This window comes from Cynocephalus volans, chromosome 1, assembly GCF_027409185.1.
Source record: "Cynocephalus volans isolate mCynVol1 chromosome 1, mCynVol1.pri, whole genome shotgun sequence".
In the NCBI taxonomy this organism is placed as follows: Eukaryota; Metazoa; Chordata; class Mammalia; order Dermoptera; family Cynocephalidae; genus Cynocephalus; species Cynocephalus volans.
In genome coordinates this window covers 210,807,450-210,832,784 of record NC_084460.1, presented here as the reverse complement: position 1 = coordinate 210,832,784, position 25,335 = coordinate 210,807,450, and the positions used below count along the sequence as shown (strand labels likewise).

Below are 25,335 nucleotides of genomic sequence, written 5' to 3'. Positions count from 1 at the left end.
CATATAGAAAACCACAGATCTACAGTGTTTACATTCTACTTGCATGTAACATTTCTTCTGATTGTTCCTGTGCTCTTGGGTTTCTTCTGTACCTTGTTCACTGTTTGTTTCACATTTAGTTCATGTTCATGTGTATTGCTGTTTGCATGTTCTATTCCTCTGTAAGTCATTCATGGGCTCTTATTGAAGAGAAGGAATTACTTCTTTTGTTCTGAGCTGTTGTTTTCTTCAGTAACTATGTTCCAACAGTTATCAACCTCTTCATCTACTGTTTGTTCTCTTCTTTGATTTTATTTTTTATCCACTAATATGCCAGAGAAGATATCTTGTTTCTGTGTCAACAACAACTGGAAAAAAAATAAATTTTACCATTGTAAGGAAAATATCCAGCTAGAAGTTAGAAAGCCATTTTCTGGCAACGAAAAATATGAGTTTATCCAGCTTTTAATGTATATGAAATTTACCTTGTTTCTCAAGCTATTAATAGACATTTATCTTGCACCAAACTAGTAACATTTATAAATAAGTTTTAAAGCAATGCCACCCACCATAAAAGTATATTACTTTGTCTGTTTAGAGCAACAGTTTCTAGCATTTTTGAGTATGTAGAATCCTTTCCAAGTAAAATTGATAAATAAATTGTGGAGCCTCAATTTATTTGTTCTCTTGGAAATGCAGGTGGATTTTATTTGAAGGTATTCCATTCACTTAAGAACACTTCTCAAAAAACGTAGACTTGCGCTTTAACCGACAACTTACAGCAATAGAGAAAAATACATCATTTTCACATTTCATGTCTTATTAAACTTCATACTCATTCATTTCTCTGACCATTCTAATTATTCTGCCACATCTACAAAGATGGGAGAGGAGATGGCATGAACATTCTCTGATGCTAGTCAGCTGAATGACAATGTCTGAGTCTGAGTTAATTGAGATCTATAACTGAATTTTTTTCATATTCTCTTTCACGTTTTTTCTTTATATTTTTGCAATCACTAAAGTTCATTCTTCCCCATACAAATGATATCCATTAGTTTAATTTTGTTTTTTCCCTTCTCTCCTACAGAGCTAGTTCCATACTCAATTTTCTACTCAGTCTTTTACAGGCTGGGAAAATTAGAAAGACTCATTTCTACTACAGTTAACACTGTTATGTTCAAAATACCTTAAAAGATTGTTCATTCTGATGCTACTTCCCACAGAACAAATAAAGAAAAATGTTCAAAGATGATCTCTCAGTGTAGGTATCCTTCAACAAATGATTTCCATTCTTTTGGGTATGTACCCAGAAGTAGGATTCTGGGATCATGTGGCAATTCTATCTGTAGTTGTTTGAGAAACCTCCATACTGTTTTCTGTAATTACTGTACTAATTTACAGTCCCACCAACAGTGTAGAAGAGTTCCCTTTTCTCTACATCCTCACCAGCATTTGTTATTCTCTGTCATTTTATAATACCCAGTTTACCTTGTGTGAGATGATATTTCAATGTGGTTTTGATATGCATTTCCCTGATGATTAGTGATGTTGAGCATTTTTTCATGTACCTGTTGACCATTTGTGTATCTTCCTTTGAGAAATACCTATTCAGTCTTCCTTTGAGAAATGTTGATCCCATGTTCATCACAGCTCTATTTACAATAACCAGGAAATAGAATCAACCTAAATGTCCATCAATGGATGATTGGATAAGGAAAATGTGCTATATCTACACCATGGAATACTACTTTGCTATAAAAAAGAATGAAATTCTGCCATTCCTAGCAACCTGGATGAGCTTGGAGAAAATTATGTTGAGCAAAATAAGCCAGGCACAGAAAGAGAAACACCACATGTCCTCACTCATAAGTGGGAGGAAAGAAAGAGAGAGAGAAAGAAAGAAGGAAGGAAAGGAAGGAAGGACAAGAGAAAGGAAGAAAGGAAGGAAGGGACCACAATAATATGTTGAACTTACAGAAGGAGAGAACAGAACTGTGTTCACTAGGAAAGGGGAGTGAGAGGGGACTTAGGAAGAAAGTGGGTAATGGACACAGTGATTACAATTTGCAATGGTGAACATGCTAATAATACTTGGTTTTATCATCACATATTGTACACAAATACTGATAGTCAACTATGTTCCCCATGAATATGTATAATCAATTATGTTTCAATTTAAAATAAACAAATAAATAAAAAATAAAAAATGATCTGTCAAATTTGCTATTATGTGCTGTTCACATTAAACTTTTAAATCATCTTCCTATTTACTAAACTACAAGTAACAGTCCCTTATCATGAATAAAAATATCAAAATTAGACAAAATAAGACTTTATAAGCACTTATGTTCTCAACATAGTATGTGTATTTAAATCAAATAAAATAGCTAATGTTACTCAATCTAATTATTATAGATGACATGTCTACTTTAAACTTATTAAAATATTTACTTATAATAAGTGCAAACCATTGCTTTACATAGATTTAGGAATGGTTGGTAGATGATGATTGAACACTGGAAAATATGATCATCTATATTTTATATTCTAATGGAAATACAGTCCATATTACCATATGAGCAGGCAAAAGTAATTGGAAAAGCAAAGTGGACATGAAAAGAGACACACAGAGAACAAGCACTTTAAGCACACAATACATGCACGCAAATGTAATTATTCATACAATGATCTCTGATTATTTGACCTAATTGAACATTAGATATCTTCTAATCTAGGCTTCATTGGACATATGAGTAAACTGAGACTCAAGAAGTCATGTTACAGGCTAAAGTCACAGAATAAAAAGTGGACAGACCTTGACCAGAACCTGGTTTTCCAATTCCTATCCAGTGACATAAACCATTCCAGTCTAATAATTTGATTTTTATAACATTATTATTATCATTTCCAATAGGGAGACCGACCTGCAGATGTGCACTGGGATTCACTGGACCAAACTGTGGTAAGACAGTCTGTGAGGCTTTTTGTCAGAATGGAGGGACCTGCATTGTAACTGCTGGGAACCAGCCTCACTGCCACTGCCAACCCGAATACGCTGGGGACAGATGTCAGTACTGTAAGTAAAAGCAATATCCAGAATCCAGCTCGTCGGCATGCTTGATGTTTACGTTAAATAATCTTATTACCTTTGTCTATATTCCCTCCGTTATCTTAATTTCAGCCACCCCCTATCTTTCAGGTTCAGTCCCTCTGTCACTCCAATTCCAACAATTATTTACATTGTTCCTCATCCTGCTCTTATTTTAAAGATTTTCTTTCTCTTCCTCCCCCAGCATAGATTCCTTGGCCTATTATAATAATTTTCTTGTCTATACCATCAACAGCCTTGCTCCCTCCTCCCACCTATTGTACTTTCCTGACAAACCATGACCATGGTTGTGTCCAGTTCTCCATCTCTCCTGAACTGGCACTCCATAGCTGAATACAGCTGAAGAAAACCACACAGTCCTGCTGGCTGGTCTTCTGTGATATTTTATCACTAATCTCAATGGGCATTTACTATGGCTTCTAATGTGTTTTACTAATACATTGACTCTACTATTCTCCTAGATGTCTGTGTCACATTCTTCTGTCTCCTCAAAACTTCAATACCTGCTCCCCAACTCTACTCTTAATTGAGAAACTTGCTTCCTATTTCATTGATACAAACAAAAGCCATCTTAAGATGGCTGTCACAAACTCTCACTATCACATCTCCCAAGCTACTTTATCCTGTATCTGTGTAGATGTCTCCTTCTTATTACTAGGAACCCCACGCTACATCAAATTCTATCCTGTCCACTCATGCACTGAACCTTCTTAGCTATTCATAGACATACGTCCTGCAGCTGACCCCTCTTTCTCCTGCCTCTTGAATATTTCCTGCTCTACCAAGTTCTTTCTGGAAAAACCTTTCCTTGTACCCACACAGCCTTATTTCCCTGCTCTCTCCTTCTCTCTCTCTTTTTTAAACATTAGCATTACTTTAAAGTGTTGTAATTTTCTACAATTCCTCTATTTCTATTTTTCTTTTTTCCCTTATTTTTTCTTTATTTTTACCTTATTATTCTTATTTTTATACCTCTGTCAAGTTTTTGTCTTCACTGTTCTGCTGAAACATCTTTTGTGAAAGTCAAGTTGATTAATTTTGTTTATGTCCTCCTTGTTGCTATATCCAATGATCAATTCTTAATTTGTATTTTATTTCTACAATCAGCAATTAATCACTCTGTCCTTCTTAAAATATTTTAATCACTTGTCTTTATGGCTACCACTCTTTCTAGTTTTTATTCTCATTTTACTGGTTGCTTCTTCTCAGGGTCCTTTGCTGGTTCCTTTTTATCTCCCTGGAGATAAAATCTTGATTTCCAGTTTTAAACACTGGAGTGAGTGACAACTCTGTCCTCATACCTCTTTTCTTCTCTATAATATTCACTTCTTAAGTCAGTGATTCCTGCAAAACTCCACACATTAAGAAGAGCTCAGCAGCTTTTATAAAATACAGTGGCCAAAACATCATCTACAAAGATTTTGATTTACTAGGCTGTGTTGAGGCTTCTGTATTATTTAAAGCTTCCCCATATTTCATATATGTGACCAATGCTGAGATCCCATTGTCTAGATTATTTCAATCAATTGCATGGTTTTTAATGCCATCTAAATACTAATAATTCTATATTTATATCTCCAGCTGAACCTATTTCCTGAATTCCAGATTTTTATGGCTAATTCTCTATTTGACAGCTTGACTTAAATCTAAATTAACCTGATTTTCTCATCCCTAAATTCTTCTACCATAGTCTTTTCTATCTCTTTAAAGGGAAACACTCATTGCTCAAGCCAGAATGACTTGAAATCTTTCTTGACTCCTCTCTTTCTGTTATACCTTGTTTTCATTCTCAGTTTTGCCTCTAAAATATACTCAGAATCTAAATACCTCTCACCACCTCCATTTTTAACAATCTTCATCCAAGCTAGCAGCATTTCTTGCCTAGATTATTACTAACTGATCTCCACACCTCCTCTCTTTGCTTTAGTAGCTATCCTCAAAATAGTAGTGATAGTAATACATTTTGTCCACAATATAAGTTGCTTTCTATCTGAATTATATTTATTGAGAACTTTCTACATCCAGGGACTATTGTAATTACTTTATTTTTAAATTTTTACATTAATTCTATTAATTCATCTAATCCTACCAATGAACTAGGTACTGTACTGTTTTTATTCTCGTTTACAGAGAGGATAATGAAGAGGTATAAATAGTGTTCTGAATATCAACTAGGTAATAATCATGAGAGCCACAATTTAAATCCAGGAAATCCACCCTCAGGCCTCACACCCTTAAAAGTTTCTTAACATTTTGGTCCTTAGATTGTTTGATATTATTGAGAACCTCACAGAGAGCAGCCCAAGTCTCTGGGGATTGTAGGAAGTACATGGAACAGCACAGAATCGAGCTGTATGGACTGGCTTATTTGAGAATCAAACATCATACTAAATGTGTTGCCTCTGATGTTACAGTGGGGCCACTTCTGCTGCAGCAAGAAAAGGGATTTGATTTTAAATTGTTTCCTTTTCTGAGTTCATTCTTCTCATATTAGGCTAGCCTCTTGACATACACAGATGCCTCTAAGCCAATGCCCCTCTTCACATTGCCTTTCCAACGTATCTACTATCCAACATAATGAAGACCTTCGCTACTATTCATTCTAAATTTGCATCCTTTCTTATATTTTAGTGAAACCACACTGATCACACTTCTCCATATAAATGCCAACTTCCCTGGCATTGTGATTACATCCAGCTTAAACATTACTTCCTTTTTGAAATTATTCAAATCCTCTCTCAGGTTGAATTAATTTCTCCCTCCTCCGAATTTCCAAGTCACTGTTTCTATACCTCTCTTCTGACTCTGATCACTTTTACCTAGCATTTTGTTGATTATGTACAATTGGTTAATCCTCTTATTTGTCAGGGATCTCTTTGCAACTACATCCAATGATGGCATTTGTCAAATAAACTAATGAACAAATAATAGCACAGATAAATAAATGAATGGAAGTGGTTTGGAGAAAAGTTAACAAAAGGACAATCAAGTTAATATATGAAAACTACATTTAATCAGTGTTCAGCCATCTGGTATCAATGCGTGGTTAATCTAGGACCAGTATTTGCTCCTTCCATCTCTTGCTTCCCAATTGGTTCATTATCATAAAGGAGCATTCTTCTTTTTAATTTCTCTGTTTTTATTTTTTAATTGAATTATCAACATTTTAGATTCATTTTGAACTAAGTTAAAGAAAAGAAATCATGTGGCCACCATTACAGCAATTTGGATTCTTCCAAAGAATAAGTCTTATTCTTATTCTTCCAAAGAATAAGTCTAGTTAGCTTATATTTTAATTGGCAACTTAATAGAATCACAGTCTGAGGTAGCCTGATGCTTTATAAAAGACTGCATTATAATTTTATTATCACTATTAGCAGTTAGAGCTCTTCCCGCCTTTTACTGCAAGGCACTTACTAAAATTAACCAATTAATTCTTAGACAGAGGTTAACTAACTCTTTCAAGATTTCGAAGTATTGATATTATAGTCAAAATTGGACCCCAGGAGTTGTTGATCAAGATGTCAGCAAACATTCCTGAAGTATGGTGATACCGTTCTTCGGCAGCATAATAAGTCTGTGGGCAGTGTCATTAAAATGACAAATCCAACAGCTGACAAAAGCATAATAAATTTAGGATCTATTAGATGTGAGTCGGCAAGGTTCAGTGGACCTGGTGTTCTGTCAGAATTGTATCTTGAGTATACAAAATCTTCTCTCTATAAATGAAGGAATGACAGAATGGTTCATTTCTGTGCCTAATTAAAGGTCCATTAGTGGGAGGTAAAACATCAGTTTTTAGTTGTGCTGAGTAAAAACATTTCACAACTCTAATAGCAATATAAAATCCTGAGGTCTGAAATGCAAATTAATTTTAACTGAGCAGCCCAGAAAGGAGAGGGATAGATAAATAATGGCAAAAGTAAAATTAAGTATTGTTTAAGTAAGTTATTCAAGAATAAATATTGCTGCATTTCATGCTATTCTGGAACAAGGGTTTCACATATAAATCAAAAAATAAATAAATAAGCTTGGCATTTTGCATTTAGATCTAGGTGTTAAGTATGAGGTCAGATTAATATGATTAACTTCATGTTTAAAAATTTTCATCACTGCAGCCTGGCGTTATTAGTCTGTATTATACAAAAGATAAAATTTATTTTGGTAGTTAATATACTGCTAGAAACATTTTGTATTTATCCTGATTATTGATAAGAATAGCAAGAGAGATTATGAGTCAGTATTCCATCATCAGTTGTTGAGGTAAAAGAAAATCCCCAAATCTTAAACTCATAGCTTCTAAGTCCCAGGATGCAAAAGCCTAGAGAAAGGAGAGAAGATTTATAATTTACCCTATGGTTATATAACCCATCAAATAAAGAATATGGCAGAAATAACAGATCTGTAAAACAGTGTATTCAATTTCATTCTCATGAATGCAGAAATATTAGTATCATAAATCTGATTTTAATAAATGTATATTTTTTAAATTCATTAAGTTTTCCAACAAATAAAGTAACAGTATAAAGAGCAAAGTTAAATAAAAAGGGAATGCTAGAAATTGCCAACAACTTTTCACAATTAGTACTCAATTATATGAAAAAGACTGTTAGGGGAAAAAGCCCATCTATTGGAAGTTACCTCACAGAATCTGATACATCTTAAGTATGGGGCACCCTGAGAATAGAAAGTCAGTTGGTTTGGAATAGCACTAGAAAATTAGTCCAATGGGTCAGGTGGCTAAATTTGAATTTTCATACCTGCAATACCATTTGAAGATCCTCGACTAAATTAATGGTGATAATATGATCTAATTTTCGATCTGATGAAATAATTTGCATTTTATCTGTTAGTTTTGAGAACTTAGAAAATCTATAGTGATGATCTGAGGGCAAGCTTTCCTTGAAAATCAATTGATAGAAATGAAGCAACTTAGTGGCAGAAACAAACAAATTGATGTGGATAGAATCATAATGAATGACACCTTATTTAACTGACTATTCGATTATCATGTAAGGCCAAGAACAAATGCCACTTCCAAGGCACCTTCAGACCATTAAGAACAGGAATTAAGCTAGAATTTTTCAACTTCAGAATTTAATGCTTCTTACATTGGAAGGTAGTGGTAGGGTTCTGATCCTTTTAATGATCCCTTGTCAAGACCTAAAAAATAAAATAAAGTATTTTTAGTATAATTTCAGTAGATGTGGGGAAATTCCTGGAGTCTATCACACTGAAATTCAAATTTGAGTAAGAAATACCAAGTTTTAGAGGTAATGATACAGAATTAAAACATGCTTTCAAAATCATATAAATCTGTTTAAAGTAAAAATTTGTGGATTAGCAAATAGTATTCTACAACTTTGGATTTTCAAGTTATTAATTGCATCATCACAGGTGAAACTCAGTTATGTGATTTGTGAAAAAAAGTAGTTAATAGCTCCTCAGAATTGTGAGTTTCAAGTGAGATAATCTATAAGAAAAGTCCTTTGTAAGTTGTAAAATCAAATGCAATTTTTAAAAAAAATTTCATGTTAATAGTTATTTTGAACATCTACAATGCGTAATATATGTATTAGGTCATATAGACGCGAAGTTCATGAAAGGATTTGTATTATCTTTTAATTCAATTTTTCCATGAACTTTTTGAAGTACCCTTGTATTTAGGTACTATGTAATTTGGATAATAACAATCTATTTATTAATTTAGTAGCATTCGTGGATATGGTATTTGCTGCTTTGTTTATAATTTCTGAAGTGACTCATAAATTAAGAATGGAATTCTGTATTGAGTCGTTGAAAGTAAATAGACCAGACCAGTGAGGAAAATAGCTTCTTGAATAGGTTTACTTTAACACACAGGTTAGGTTATGACCACAAAATGAAACTTACTGAAAGCTGAAAAGAGGAATGCTACATTTTTCGGAATTTGGCAGGTCATATTTTTCATTCATATGGCATGCATGGAGTGACCGGTAGTTGGTTCATTGATCCAGCAGCTAACAGTGTGTTTCATGCAGGCACTAGATACCCGAGGGCTCTCGTGTTGATACTTGACTCATTTGTCTTTGCTTTCCATCTGATTTCCATCTCTCAGTTCCCTCTTTCCTCTCCTTATGTGAACACACACATATATATCTTGGCAGCCTTCAGTTAATTTCAGAAGTGGGAAAAACTGGCCTTGACTGATCCAATATTTATAGAAATTTATAACTGGCTTTGTATGAGTCACATTCTCTGTCTTCTGAAGTTCCTTGCTTCCCAAGGGGCAGAACTCTTTCATTAATTTGACAAACATTAATAGAGTATCTTATATGTACCAGCCACTGCAGCTTGGTATTTAGTCATGAATAAAACAGGAAACATCTCTTATTGTACAGTTTTATTTATAAAGAATATGCAAACTTGTTATATGGTAAGTGGTAAGAATAGAGAGATGAAAAGTAAAATAGGGTAAATTAAGAACCTAACTACTGTCTGAAGGGAAAGATCCAGGGGCTACAAAAACAAAAATGCATTAGTTACTGTACCAAATGGTTTCTTGCTTCAGTATCTTTTTGTATTCTATATACATAAAAGAGTAATGATGGAATATCACCTCCTTAAGACTGAAACCATTCATAAGGATGTTTTCAGAGAATCATTTTTCTAAATAAAAAGTTTCTTGGATTAAATTTGTTTTGTAGATTAGTTACAGTTAGTGAATGCATACTTCGAATCATGTTAAATGTTAAATTCTCCTAAATAATAAAATAAAAGTGACTTTTCTGTAACCTTTAAATTATTAAGAAAGTCATAGTAAAGTGGGAACCTGATTATTATTTATCAATAATCTGTTTTATCACTACACATCTGACCAAAAGGAATCACACATCTGACCAAGGGATTTTACTTACTTTGCTATATGTTTCTCTGCCAGGTGACCTTTTCAAGATGACTTTCTCAATATTTCAGTGAACTCTGGTTAAATAGTGATCACTTCGCATATTTCTTCTCTCTATCACATCAGTGTAGAAATTCTCTCTCTCTCTCTCTCAGAGATCTATCTTTCCACTCATGTTATCTGTCTGCAGGTTAAGATATAGAAATAAAACTAGAAGGAAGATATCTGTGAGTACATCAGAAATCATCACTTTAGCATTTAGCTTTGAAGTAGGTAGCTTGAAAAAAGAGTAATGATGGAAGAATAGAAGAGAGAAGAGAAAAAGGAAGAAAAGAAGAAAAAGAGAGGAAGGAAGGAGGAGAGAGAAAGAGGCAGGGAGGAGAGGAGGGAAAGAGGAACACAGGAACTGTATGGGTGTGTATAGGGCGGTCTCATATTCTCCCACTGTGATGAGGTGAGATGTTTTCTGCCGTCCGGTTAGGCTACAACATGATGACAATAGCTTTGCTCATGAGCCTCCCATCTGAGATGATCTTTTCCATGATTATCTCCTATCCAGCACTCTCCACCTCCCATTTCTCCGTGAAAATCTTTCCAATTTTCTAAAAATGACTTATTACTTTGTGCTCTGAATTATTATTAAAAAAAAATTAGTTCTATATATTGGCCAACTAAAATCTTTTATTGATCTTGATGTTTTAAAACTATGTTGGCCTTCAGGAATCAAAGTTTAAGCACTCTAGGAGCATGGGCAATTTTAACACAGTAGATATTATTAACACAGTAGATGTTAATAAATTTTATTAGGCTGAAATTAATTGAACCTTGATATGTACTTAAGGTCCTGATAGAGAAATTAGGACCTAAATATGGCAAATGGCTTGTTTATGGTCACAGAGATACTTCCTATATGTGCACACTTTATTCTCATTCTCTTTTCAGCTGTTATCTGCATATCCACTTACCTGGGTTTCAGTTAACCTCATCTATAAGCCATATTCAGCTGTCATCTGCAACTCAGCTTGCTCCCAAGTCTCAAATGACAATCTATCACTTTATAAACGTTACTTTCTGAAATCTTTTTGGCTAGATTGCTTTAAAAAGAAGAAATATTCAACCAACAATATGTTTATAAACAAAAATTATGAACACATTATATAGGTTTCTCTAATATCTGAAAAAACATTGCTGTGATAGTTCAATGAGTTAATTTTTGACTATTTCTAAAATTATTGTTGCTATTACTGTTAGTATGCATTTTGCAACAGCATTCTTCAGAAAATTTAAATGCTGGTACTTTTTAAATCTCACCTCATTTGTCACTCACTCAAATAAAATTTTTGAGAATTTGGCTTCCTGGGTTTTGCATTTCCTTTCTACCTGAATACTCAGAGATCACACTGTTTTCTCAGAATGGATCTTATTATTTGAAATTTTCTAGTATTTTCTATAAAAATATTTGGGATATATTACTATTTTTAGTAATAACTTAGAAAATGCTAACTTTCTTAGACATGCTTTCCTGGTGAAAATTTATCAGCATTAATCAGAGTTTTTGCACACATTTTTTCCCTAGTGAATATTTAATTGGCATACCTGGATTTACTGTTTGCCTCCTTTATTAAACTCAGCTCTGAAATTGGAAGATATATTTAGGATTATGCAATAAGTTTAATCATTAAGATATCTTAGGCTGTATAAAAGATTTGAGGAATGTAAAAAAGAATACTGATATTACTTAAATCTGTTTCTCTATTTCCTGATTTAATCCTTCAAAGGCAACAATCATAAAATCCTAAGGAAATTTATACAAGTTACTTTATGCCTTTTGCCTCCTAAATCATACCGTATGAAAAGCTGATTCTCACTTGATGCTGTGCATCTCTAGGGAAGGAAAGGCCACATTGGTTCTTGTTAGCATGTGTAAGAATCTCAACACATTTCCAAAAGACCTGCCAAATGTTCTCATCCTAAATTAGATGTAAGTAAATGGTATGCTGTAGGTATATCTTGGTGACTTCTTGGCTGTTGTTTTGGTTTCTTATTTGTCTAGAGTGACCCAAAGTTGATTGTGCCAGATAATGAATAGAACACATTGATCTAAACACTTGAGGTGTTTTCCTCGAGTATTAAAATCCAGTGCTGTGAACCCATTACCAATGTTCAGAGAAACAAATATCCAACTCAGGTTGGGATGGGAGGCTGAGAATGACACCTGAAATGTAAACCTTTGGCTCAGGTGTGGGAGTCCTGTGTCCCTGACCTGTGATATTACAGGGTGTGGTGACATCATGCAGACTTTCCTGGGTCTGCTGCTGTTGCTGCTGTGGGGCCCTTCAACATTCTGACTGGTGCTTAGGCCCAAGGTATCCACAGAAATGGGGCATTTTCAGATTTAATACACGTAAAATAAAGAGAACAGCAGAGATATTCAAAAAGTTTTTTTTCCTGAGCAAATGAATGAATTATTGAATGAGAAAATATAACGCTTATTCTCTAGAATTATCTCTATTTGGGTTGAAGTTTCATTCTTCCATTTATTCATGTGTGATCTTTGGTAAGTTGCTTAACCTCTTTGTGCCTTGGTTTATTTACCTATAAAAAGAGGTTAATACCATCTAATGCATGAGACTATATAAAACACAGGTGCCTGGCATGTAGAAACTACCTAAAAATGAGTGTTTATCATCACTGTAATCATCATTCCCATCATTTTATTCAAAACAGGCCCTGGCTGGCCTTGGTGATATAAAGGGCACCGTTTATGTGTATTAAAATATCACTCTGTACCTCATAAATATGTACAATTGACACATTTTAGTTAAAAAAATTAATAAATTTTAAAAAACGAAGCTTACAAAGAACTAAAGAAATGCAAATTAAAATTTTTTAAAAAAGGCACTGTTGGGGATTGGCAGGTGACTAGGGAATCATGACATAATCTCAGGCATGGTTTAATATAACTACCTCAAAGATGACCAAAGGATATCTTGGAGAAATTTGTCAAGAAATTCAGGTGAAGTTACATGTTAGCATAAGGAGGGATCGCACTTAGTCTCCAAGTTCCTCATATTCTGGCCATTTTTTGTTTGTTTGTTTTTTGGTTTTTTTTCCTTATATCATGCTCATATAAGTATTCATCAAATCTTTATAAATTACCATTTTTGGCTGTCCTGGAAATTCTTCTTCATTTCATACATGGAAGGAACCACACAAACACCTGTCTGCAGAGAGTATGTCAATAGAATTCATAGAACCTACTGCTCCTGGGACACAATTAAATAACAGTGAAGGTAGAAAATGAATTGTACTGAAACTGGCACCTCAGTTATAGAATGCTGTGGATATGCACTGTAGAATTTACCTAGTCTTTGTGAAAGTCATTCGATCTCACTTTTAATTTATTGTTGGTGTGTGTGTGTGCAGTCTTAAATTATCAAATGCCTACTTAAATTATGAATCTTAAAGCCAGTTCACAAAACTTACTTTTTAAAGGCCAGATCAAAATTCAGTGAAGAACAATCGGTGTACATTCACATAATTGTATAATTTACTTTCCCCTCTGTAACTGTTCTCCCGTATTACCAACTAAAGACTCCCCAGGTTCCCCATTATTCTGAGTACTACTTTAGTTTTTTTTTTCTTTTTTTCTTTTTTTTTTTTTATTCCCGTGACCGGCGCTCAGCCAGGGAGTGCACCGCTCATCCTTATATAGGATCTGAACTCGCGGCGGCAGGAGTGTCGCCGCGCTGCTAGCGCAGCACGCTACCGAGTGCGCCACGGGCTCAGCCCTTTTTTTTCTTTTTTTCTGTTTGCATTTCAGTTTGCTATTTCAATGTGAATAGCCCAGTTGCAAATATGAGTTAATAGCTAAATGGTCTTGGCAATTACTTTTCGATAGAAGGAAATATTTAGAAAAAGTTAAATGCAGTTAGAGATTTTATACATATCTGGCTTCCATGAATATTCATAAACTTGTGTATTTACCCATACATGCACATGTTTTTATGCAGCCTGTTAGTTATGAAAAGATTAAAGGAAGAAGTATTTTCTTATATTTCTGGTTGTTTGAAAAGGAAAAATTGTGAGAGAGAGAAAGAGACAGAGTGCAATTATGATCTCCCTTGAAAATTACTTCATTTCTGTTGAAGAAAATAAGAAAATAGCCATTCACTTATTCTCCAGTTACTATCTACCCAATTACCATATGAATACTCTGTAATTAAATATTCATCATTGTCCTTTAGATTACATGCTTGTGTTTGGTGCTACTAGGTAGTTCTTAGTGTAATTACCCTGCAGAGGTTATAACAATTTTTATATTGTGAATAAAGTGTTTTTATATAATTTCATGGTAATCTCTACTTTTTTAGCACAGATTAATTACATTTCATTATTGCTCCTCTTATCATACAGAACATCTCAATTGTTATGCCATTCAGGACAGTAAATGCTTAAAACTTATGAGATGGAACGTTCTGTAGGAAGGAAGACTTTCCTTTGTTGGTAGTAATATATATGTAGACTTTTGCCACGGTGACCATTCAAATCAATTTTGATTCCTTTTTTCTTCCTGTTTTCATCTTACAGTTGGGTTGTCAGCTCTCTGAGAGCTAGTGTCCTGTGTGCATTTCTGAGCTCTTTCTGCAGTTTCCGGTGTAAAAATTAGGCATATGCATGTCCTCAGCACAAAAACAATTATGGATCCATCACTTTCATTTTATCTTAATAGTCAAATTACTCACATTGTTCAAAAGATCGACTGTATTGTTTTATCAGCTTCCCTTTCCATCAATTCTGACTTACAACTGAATGCTTCCTGGGCAATCTAGGTAGATTCTTCTCCCCCAGCCTTCAGTTATTCACTTCTATCTTCAGTCCACTCCCTCTTCCACCACCTCTGACAAAAAATCTTTTATCATCTATATTTTTCTTTCAAACTGTCTTCTTTCAGTCTACCACATTTTAAAATATTTAAATGCCAATAACTATTAAGCTATATTTAAAATTTTTTAAAAAGATAGTTTATATGTGAGAGGAAGTGTAAAGCAGGTGTATGTATATCCGTGTCAGAACGCAGACGCAACCTCTTTGCTGCACACCTCAGTGCTAACCGGCCACTTACATCCCTAACTGCCTCCTTCGTTCTTTGGAGGAATTATTGTTTTTTATTTAGATTTGTCTACCGATTCATAATAAGTAATAGTTTACTTAGCAAAGCTGAAATATAAAAAAATAAAATTAGAAGTCTATAAAACTACAAAGGTAAGTTCATACAAATAATTAATACTCAGTGATAAATGAGTCATTAATAAGTTATCAACTTATTTAATTTAAAAAATGTGTTTCGGTCTTTTATAGAAAGACTACTTTCAAAATGGTTTCAAAGCATCTTTGATGCTTAAATTGGTAACCTCTATAACTATTTTGTAGTGCTATGGGATGAGAAAAGTGTTTCTCCAGTCACTCCAAAGCTTCTCTGATCATTTCAGAGCTTATTGGATCAGGATCAGAACCCTTAGAACCAAAGTGAGCGATCGCATACCAAAGATTTCATGAATGCTATTCTTCTTCACACTTTGCTAAATTAGTAAACCAATTTCTGCTGGGTTGGGAAGTGCTAATGAAGTAATCCATTTATTAGATAAACAGCTGAAGTGATACTCAGAATTGAAAGATGAGTGTGTAGTAATTATTTGAGAGTATATACAGAGGTGACACTGATGAAAATACCGCACGTATTTTTATAGTTTTACACAGATGCTTGTTATTCAAAGTGGCTTTTAGCTAAGAAGGGAAAGAGAGAAAAATTAATCTACCATTCCTATGACTTATTAAGCATTGCAGTCATGATACTGAGATAATTTCAGAGAATTTGAACTTTGGTTGAATGACCCAATTTAGAAATGGATGATAATGCTTGAAATAACAGAGGACACTTGAACAGATTATTTTGCTTTCCAGTTTGCAAGTATCCAGTGCTGTGTAATAGCGTAAATATTAGATGCTAAAGTCACTTATTAAGTAAGATCTGCTTTCTCCTTTGTTCAGGAGCTTTGGAGTTTAAAATGAGTAAACAGGGAAGACTTGAAAGCAAAAGAAATAAAGAAGAAAGGAAGGAAAGAAGGGAGGGAGAGAGGAAGGGAGGGAGGAGAAATGGAAAGGGACAAATACATTAAATATGCAATCAAAGGATCGTCAGTACAATCCTAACGGGAGTGCTGAAAACAGTCCAGTCAAACATACTTAGCACATTCTATATGCTGAAAATCTTAAGCCTAATTGCAGGACATAGTCAGAAGAGTTCCACAGAAAGGAACTGGGAACCGGTTCTGCTGGGGCTGGAGGGTAGTGAGCCCCTGAACTTCAACTCACCATAGAGAGTTAAGCATGAACTGGAAAAAATGAAATGTTCTCCCATTTAAATATATGTAGAGAAAGGGTTCAGAGCCTAAAACTATTTCTGCCTTTTTAGAGGAAAAAATGGCCTGGCTTAAAACATGCAATTTAGAGTTATTTACTAAAGTCTGAATTCTAATATCTGATTATTTCACAATTTTATCATACACATACATTTCTTTTGTATTCTTTGAATTCCATTTTTATGCCATGAGGTCAAGTCAACTGCACTGAGTCATGTGTATCTGACATGCGATGAAAAAATATTGAAAGTATTAAATTTTCTTTAAAGCTGTTTCTTTTTTTCCATAAAAAATGGACTATGAATTATTTTTTAAAATTGTGTCTATAAAAAGAAAAACTAGTTAAGCCTAATGAATTAGAATTTCTAAAACATTTTAATGTAGTTCATATACCTTTAGGTTAAAACAAACAAACAAAAACCACTTTTTTCATTGAAGTATAATATAAACAGGAAAGTTTAATACCACAAGTATTGTATAGTTCACTAAATTATCACCAAGTGTGCACACCAGTGTAAACCAACAATCAGGTCAAGAAAAACATTCCTATGATCGTAGCTATTTCCTAAAGTTCTTCATCACTATCCCTTCCCTTCTCCCCAATGATAACTTCGTCTTGACTCCTAAAACCACAGATTAGTTCTGCCTTTTGATCTTTATATAAGTGAAAAAAATATATAGTATGTATTTTTTGTGTTTTTTGTGTCCAGATTTTTTCTGTCGATATTAGTTTTGTGAGATTCGTTCATATTGTTGCTTATATAGCTGCAGTGTGTGTGTATGTGTATGCATGTGTTCATTTCATTGTACGAGCAAACCAGTTTATTCATCCTTCTTGTGATAGACATTTGTATTATTTTCAGTTCGGGGCTATTTCTAAAAAGGGTGGTATACATATTATGTACATGTTTTTGGTGCACATGTGCATGCTTTTCTCTTGGGTGTATACTACGAGTGGAAGTGCTAGGTCATAAGGTGTAGGTATGTTGAATTTTAGTATATACTGTCAACCATTTTTCAGTTTGGTTGAACCAATATTTACTCCCACAAGTACTGGATGAAAGTTTCTGCTATTGTTTTATTGTCAGTTTGGTGGGTCAGTAATGATATTTCATTGAACTGTTAATTTGTATTTCCTTGATTACTAATGAGTTGTGTACATTTTCACATATTTTTATTCTTAATCTAAGACAGATTTAATTTATGCATCAAAATTGCTTATAATTAGCATACTGCAGATAAGTTTCTAACTTTGCCTTTTAGCACTCTGGGTTTTGTGCACACTAATCTTTGCTGCAGTGTGGTACTGGGCAGTCATCAACCTTTAGGATATTAACCCAATTTTTTTCTAGTTTCTCAGGTCTTCTCAGAAGTAGGGTAATAAAACAAAGTGGTTCCAAATTTTAAATTTAAAAAATTACATTTTAATTAGGAGCCTCAGTGTTAGCTGAGAAATAAACTATTTTGGTCAAATGAAATCCATTTACAACTATTAGACAGGGTAGTCCTTTGTCAACTAGTAAAATTCTCTCCAGATCATTATTCATTATGTTCTCAAGATCCTATGGGCATCACCTTGACCCCATTTCAGACCTATGAATTATAATCCAAGGGTGGGCAGCAAGGAAAGGCACTAGAATTTGCATCTGCTAATAAGTCTCCTGTATGACTCTGATGTATTATCCACCATGGCACCCTCTGAATGATGACATAAGATCTTGGAAAGATACATTGGCAGACCTCTAACTCCCATTAGACAGCTAAACCAGAACAAACTGATGAAATTTTAAAGCAGGTGGGGGCAATATTAAAAGAGTTTTTACCATTAAGAGGTACCTAGCAAACTGTCTAATGGTCTTTCTTCAGATATTTCTGCATTAAATGGGAGGTTGCTTCAGATGATCACATAGGCTGTTGTTAATACAGTCCTCATAAATAAATATAGAATTTATGTTTTGTACATTATACCTGCCAAGCTTAGAACAACTACAAACTCACACCATAATGTATGGAAGTTACTAAAAATTACTTAATTTTTAGATCTCCAAGTCTCTCACCTTTAGAAAGTGCTACTTTTCTTAAATATAGCCAAAACTTATGTTAATAGGCTTAAACATTGAATCTCAATGAAGGTGCCTGGCATAATGCAACAGCAAGCATAAAAATGCTTAAAATAAATTTCCATAAATATAAAGCAAGCCTGTCAATAAATTTAATTTCTGTCTGATTTAATAAAGGGCTAGATAAACATACAAACATGAGAATTATAAACTATGTTTTAATTTTCCTCAGCCACTGTAATTGTCACACAGCAGGTTAAAGTTTATAAATTGTGATTTTTATCTCAGCTAATCTCATTTAACATTGCTTCACAATTAGATAGCTAAAAGGAAATTGCAGCTTCTAAAACACAAATCCTAGGATTAATTTGATCAATTATTTTGCTTAAGACTATTTGTATTATGAATTTCAATATTTTAAGTATGGTAAATTATAATATATTTATATATAAACACACATATAGACCTGGCTGCTTTTCAAAAAACTCAAGTAGGAGGTCTAATTCTAAAGCTAGAGCATTTATTTTATTATTAAATGGACTTTGTTTTATGCCTGTTCAAGAGGTATAGAAATATTTGGAAGAAGTCTTCTTTGTAGTTGAAAAAAAAAGTCTTTCCAAAGAAGGGATTCATATTACATGGAGGTTTCCCCAGTGACTGATGGGAATCTCTTACCTTGGAGGAGAACGATACCTAGATTTCTATCACTCCCCACCCATGATGAATCAGCTAGTTTCCCAGTGTGCTTTGTTCTCGAAGTTCCATGAGAGGCATACCTCATGGTTTGCTCATCTGCCTAGGCATTTAGAACATACCTGGGCTTGTTCTGGCCCCTGTGCACAGCACCAAGGGCTGGTGCAGAGGTAAAAATACTCAACTCACCACACATTACACTGTTCTCTGCATGTAAACAGGTGTGCAGAGGAGCAACAATGAATGACATCTTGAGAAATATTGAGAATTTTTGCTCATTTCAAATTATATTTATATTTTTCATTGGAAGGAAAGCTTAGGAAACTTGTTTATTTAAGCTTTGAAATTCAGAACCAAAAATGATTTTCAGCTAGCATTGTATCGATATAACCCCTCCCCTTTTAGCCAGATGAGAAGATGCATAACTCAGGCAAAAAAAAAAAAAAAAAGGGGGGGGAATCAATAGCATTATTAGAGAATTGTAGTTTCATGTAATCACAAGCTGCTTTTGTAAATTAATCTAAATGTTGATCAACCACTTTTAAATATTAAATGAAATGGTAACATTTATTATAACTGAAGAAAAACATCTTATAATTTCATTTTTCTGCTGTGCATTCTTTCTAGATGTGTGTCACCACTATTGTGTGAATTCTGAATCATGTACCATTGGAGATGATGGAAGTGTTGAATGTGTATGTCCAATACGCTACGAAGGACCAAAATGTGAGGTTGACAAATGTGTAAGGTGCCATGGGGGGCACTGCATTATAAACAAAGACAGTGAAGATATATTTTGCAAGTAAGTGGACATTTAGCCTAATTAATGAAAGCATTTGAAACCCAAAGGATATTGCAGTTAAGCAATACACTGTGAAAATGATGTTAATTATTTTTATTCTTAAATTCTATATGGTGACTATTGCATTTTATTTAGGGCTAAAGATGAAATTCAATTCATTTCAATTAAACCCAAACTTATTCAACACTTGTTATGAATATCTGGGGAACATGAAAATCCATCATGTAATGACATGGTCAGATCTTTTCCTATATAGAATATTCCTAAGAGTAATCAGAAATAGTGAAATGCAACATACTTTCAAAAAGCAATGCACAATATTGTTCAATTAGAATAGCTCAGGCTTTTAATTGTTTTATCATTATTATTGACAATGAGCAGTTTTACTTTTCTATTGTTGCAAATTGATCTTTTGAGGGGGGAGCAAAAGACCTATCTAGTGGAAATAAACAGTAATCTTTTTTCTTTATCTGACTTTGAAACATTATAGTCCAAAATAAATAGAAGGAATAATGTGTTCTGGGAAGCAACTACAACAAAAATGTCCACATTAGACTTCCAATACCTTGCCTTTGCCCTTTGTCTTTAAGATTAAGTGAATGGAAAACAGAACATCTCAGCTAAAGCAAAATGCCATGCGGTATGTACTGCATGATAGTAGTACTATTGTGAAACAAGTGTGTGCCACTGAGGTTAGAGATCAATCCTCCCTCCAAACTTCTTTTAGCAGCCTTTTAAAAGAAGGGCTTATAAAGGACTGGACTCTATCACTTGCCTTGCTTGGGAGTATAATAAATGACAACATGAGATAGAAAAGCATGCCATAAAGTGTTCATGCCACGGCTTCCACTGAATGTTCTCTGAGGTGCCAGATGAGTTGTTTTTCTGCCAAACAATGCCCAATAAAATTTTACTGCGGAAAGCATCAATATTTTTTCTTTTTTTATTTACTCTCATTTTACAATTTACTTTAAATATGATTTGTGTTATGATTATGAATGACATTTGCTCAAACCTGAAAATTGGGTCATTTGAAAGCATATTATTTTTTCAGTAATTGAAAATATGACTAATATAATATGTGCCTTTGGTAAGTACATTAAAGCGAAACGCATTTCATATGAACTACCAAAACCACGTTTGCTCATTAAGCTCATCAGTCTTTGCGATGAAACTATAATATGAAGGAACTTTATTTCAATTAGTGGGCATACATTTTTCTTCATGTCCAGGGCACCATATCAGAATGAACTTTAGAATCTTCTTTAAAACCTTACTTCTACTTGCCCAGGGAATCACGAGTTATCATCTAAGAAGGGCTGTAAACCAAAGTTTCATCCCCATTTTACTTTGGAAAAACTCGTGCAGAGGCATGCACCCTGTTCCAATTATATAAGGAAGTTTCATATAAGGAAGGAAAGACAGGACTCTTTCAGTCCTTCAGTACTGCCTGCTGTACAGGGAAAATCTAGAAAAACCAGAACTTTATAATTTGAGCAGGCTCTACAGATCCAACAATATAGTTCTTGTCTTTTAAAAGATCTTTTTAAAAAAATGTATATGTAAGATGGATAAATAACAATTGCTAACAATGAGTAGACGGTGGAACTTTAAAAATAGTAGTATAATAATATTTGACTTAGATAGGCTATGTAACATTTGAACATGACAATGACAACACAAACAGAATTCTTTGGGTATTCTGAAACATATTCGGTGATTAAAGTTTGTTTTTATTTCTGTGATACTTTTCAACTCAGCCTTAAAATAAAATTTACAGTGGTTTTAGAATTTCTCTCATAGGTAAAGAATAGATACTAAAATGAAATCACAACAGAGTTAAAGTGAATATTTTTTACTTAATAGGAAAATTCAAGCCACAATTTATACTTGTGATTACAAATAGGCAGTTGTGTTTCTAATACATAGCCTATGAACTGTCAACTAGAATAGGTACTCTGTCAAGTATAATGAGTTTAGTTTTTAAAACAGAGCTAATTACATATTTTTCTCTCTTCTGGAAATCGAAGTAAATATTGATGAAGAGAGACTTGATCATAATCTTAAGTAGCTTAAATAATACCCTTCTGATATGAATTATCATGGGAATTCTTTGTGTGTACTGGATAATTGGCAACTAACTTTTGGGAAGTGATATATCATATACTGTGTGTGTGTGCATATGCGTGTGTGTGTGTGTGTGTGTGATGAGTGCCTCTAAAAAAAGAAATTATTATGAAAACTTACATTAAAGTACAAGCTGTACTCTTTGATGCATTACAATGATTTGGATAATTTGTATTTCACATTTAAAATATCTACAAACTTCTGTCTTTAATTTAGGATTCATACAAAACCTTTAGAAGGAAAAAGAAGCAAGCAACATCTTTTATAACTGTTGAAAGCAGAAGTTTAAAGGCAACCAATTAGATTTTTTTTTTCTCTTTTAGATGATGAGGTTTGGTACACAGTTATCTTTTTTGTAGAAAATCCTTTAATGTATAATGAACTAATTTTCCCCTTTGACGTTGTCTCTCTGATAGAACAAGAAACTATAACTTTTTGCTCTTTTGATTTTCAAAGAGGTTGGGCAGGGGGGCAAGAGAAAAATCCCTTAGACCCACTTAACATACAAGAAACCAACACCACTGACTGTGTGCTTGACTCACTTTGCATTTAATATATGCAATATATGCAAATATATGCAATAGGATGCCTAGATGGGTTATAAAGAATGGGGTTCTCTTTGTTCAATCTTAGAAACTTTAGACCACCCTCCCCTTCCTCATGTCTGCTTGCATTTTCACATATCTCTGTTTAACATCTCATTTATAGTAAACTCAGTGCTCCCATACATCTTAAAAAGAAACGTGATTTTAAAATGCAGACTCTTCAGAAACATCTTAAAATTAAACTCCTCTGAAAGTTAGAAGCAGTTCAGTGAGTTTCCAGCAGCCATACAACACACATGAGGTCAAATAAATATGCACAGAATAAATGAACTACAGGATTGCTAACCAATTTCAGCATCTTACCTACCATTGGGAATTACCCTTTGATGGATGCACTGCAATAGACATCCACCATGGTGAAGATCAAAATGATCAGTCAAGGATATTGCAGCCTGATATCTTTGTCAAAGTTATGTGCAGGTTTATTGTGATACCACAGATTGCTTCATAGCACCTAATACTAACATGATCTCATAATCGGGATTACCAGTGTAACCTATTGTAAATCTGATATCCACACCAAGGCTGTATTGTTCTGTTTCCATACTTCCTAAAGAGGAGGTCCCTCAATAATTTGAAATGTTGATGAACTTTTCTTCACATCCCCTAACATATTTCACTGTCCAATTGTTTGTTTATTTAAAAATGTAATATAGCAGGTAAAAAATTTTCATATTTTTCCCATTTTTAGTATGTTCATTTTTCTAGTGTAGCAATAGCCAGAGTATTTATTCTTATCCCAGATGTGCAATGTGACTGTAACTTAAAATCATTTTGGTAAGTTTGTTAAGAAAGCCTGCCTCATTACTTTGTTGCCATATTTCACATTGATCCTATAGCATTACCATTTATTTTTTTCAATGAACTGCTCCATGGTTTGTTTTTTTTTTTTTCTGTTAAAATAAAAAGAGTTTGACATTAATTACAATACATATTCAAAGAGAAACAGCGGGATAAAAATGACTATAGGATAACCCTACACTTTCTTATAAAATGTGGGATCTCAAACTCCCTACATTTCTTTGGACCAGATTTACCAGTTTGGAAGGAAAAGCTGAAGTATTTTCTTCCGTAATATTTGATCATATTTTTATAATTCACAGAGATGTCACCAAACCCTAGTTACATGAAAAAGGAACAAGATACTGATGTTAATGTCTCCCTGAAGTGTAAGTGATAGACATAAGAGTGTTTTTTCACACATATATCTAGCTATATTAAGTTTTTATATCAAGCGAATGGGTTGACAGTCTGAAAATTACCAAAAGAAAAATTTTATGTTATCATTCTGATGAGAAATAAATAAAAGCTTTGCCTCCAACCAGTCTGTCTTTCTGCAAACTTACTTTTAGCAGCCATTACCCCCTCTATGATGAATATTCTCATCTGCAGAGAGTTTGTGTCAGCTTTCAACAATAATAATGCAGGTAACAATGGAATTGTTCTTTTCTTTGTTGCTGCAGCTGCACTAACGGAAAGATTGCCTCTAGCTGTCAGTTATGTGATGGCTATTGTTACAATGGTGGCACGTGCCAGCTGGACCCTGAGACAAATGTACCTGTGTGTCTGTGAGTATTTGCTAACCTTGTGGGCATTTGATAATAGGGCTTTGTGTGTACATGTAATTCCTGTTCTATTGGTCTTTTTAATGGGTTAACACATTTTAAATGAGTGTTTCATGAACATCTCTGGTCAAGTATGTGCTCATTGGATCATGTGCTACAGAATCTCCTTCATCAATTTGCTAATTATTTCATGAGGAAGAGCTCATTTAGTTCTTAGCATCATACCGTCTCAGACATCCATAGATCTTTGAACTTGGAAATGCCAAATGCCAGCGAAAATTGTTCTCATTTTATTGAACTTATTCAGATACATGAAGCCCAGAGATAATCATCTTTTATGAATCCTTTGGTACTTAAGGCCATTCTCTTCAAAAGAACTTGTAATATATTTTCAAATGTATAATGCTATTTGATGTTTGTATCAGGCTTAGAGTGTTGTATTATGTAAACCTTTTAAGCCCCTGGCTCCTTTGGAATACATTAACTCAAGTCTGGGTTTCTAAACATCTCAGAAAAGTATTGGATATTCTTAGTGCTCCTAAGAAAATCTGGAATTTAATATTTTCCTCTCTCAATAATCTGATTGTCCAGAGTGGGCAACTTGAAGTAAAACCATCAGCTTATGTGGTCACTTTTTTGAGTTTTGTTTTATCACTGTTTGACCAAAAGGATGACGACCATGTATAATCCACGTCTGCATCCCGTTCCCCACCTTGTCAGAGTAGCATGTGATGAGTGTGTATGAGAGAGAAGTGAGCATACCTGAGAATTTTTTCATTTATGTTACTATCTCTGTATAAAATAAATTTGAAACATATTTGGCAAAAAAAAAAAAAAAAAAAAGTCAGACGCTTTATTTAGCTGTATTTTACTGAAATTCTGCAGATGCTCTGTGGGGTTTAAAAGTCAGCGCTGTGACCAGAAAGAGAACCCTTGTGATCACTACTGTCAGAATGAGGGGATTTGCACTTTAACTGCGTTTAATGAGCCGAGATGCAAGTAGGTTTAACCTTCCACTTACTGCTGCGCTTTGTGTGACATCATTTCAGGCCACAGTTCATTGGTTTAAATCATGAACATCCACATG

General features: G+C 33.9%; 1 protein-coding gene across 1 annotated transcript in view; it reads left to right on the top strand.

Annotated features, from left to right (window-relative positions):
* The window catches only part of LRP1B (LDL receptor related protein 1B), a 1,457,254-nt gene that overhangs the window by 1,396,961 nt on the left and 34,958 nt on the right, over nucleotides 1–25,335 (top strand). The window contains exons 84-86 of the mRNA XM_063085362.1: nucleotides 2,897–3,058; nucleotides 19,777–19,951; nucleotides 24,147–24,251. Of these exons, the coding sequence (XP_062941432.1) occupies nucleotides 2,897–3,058; nucleotides 19,777–19,951; nucleotides 24,147–24,251 (442 nt within the window). The remainder of the gene's footprint in view (nucleotides 1–2,896; nucleotides 3,059–19,776; nucleotides 19,952–24,146; nucleotides 24,252–25,335) is intronic.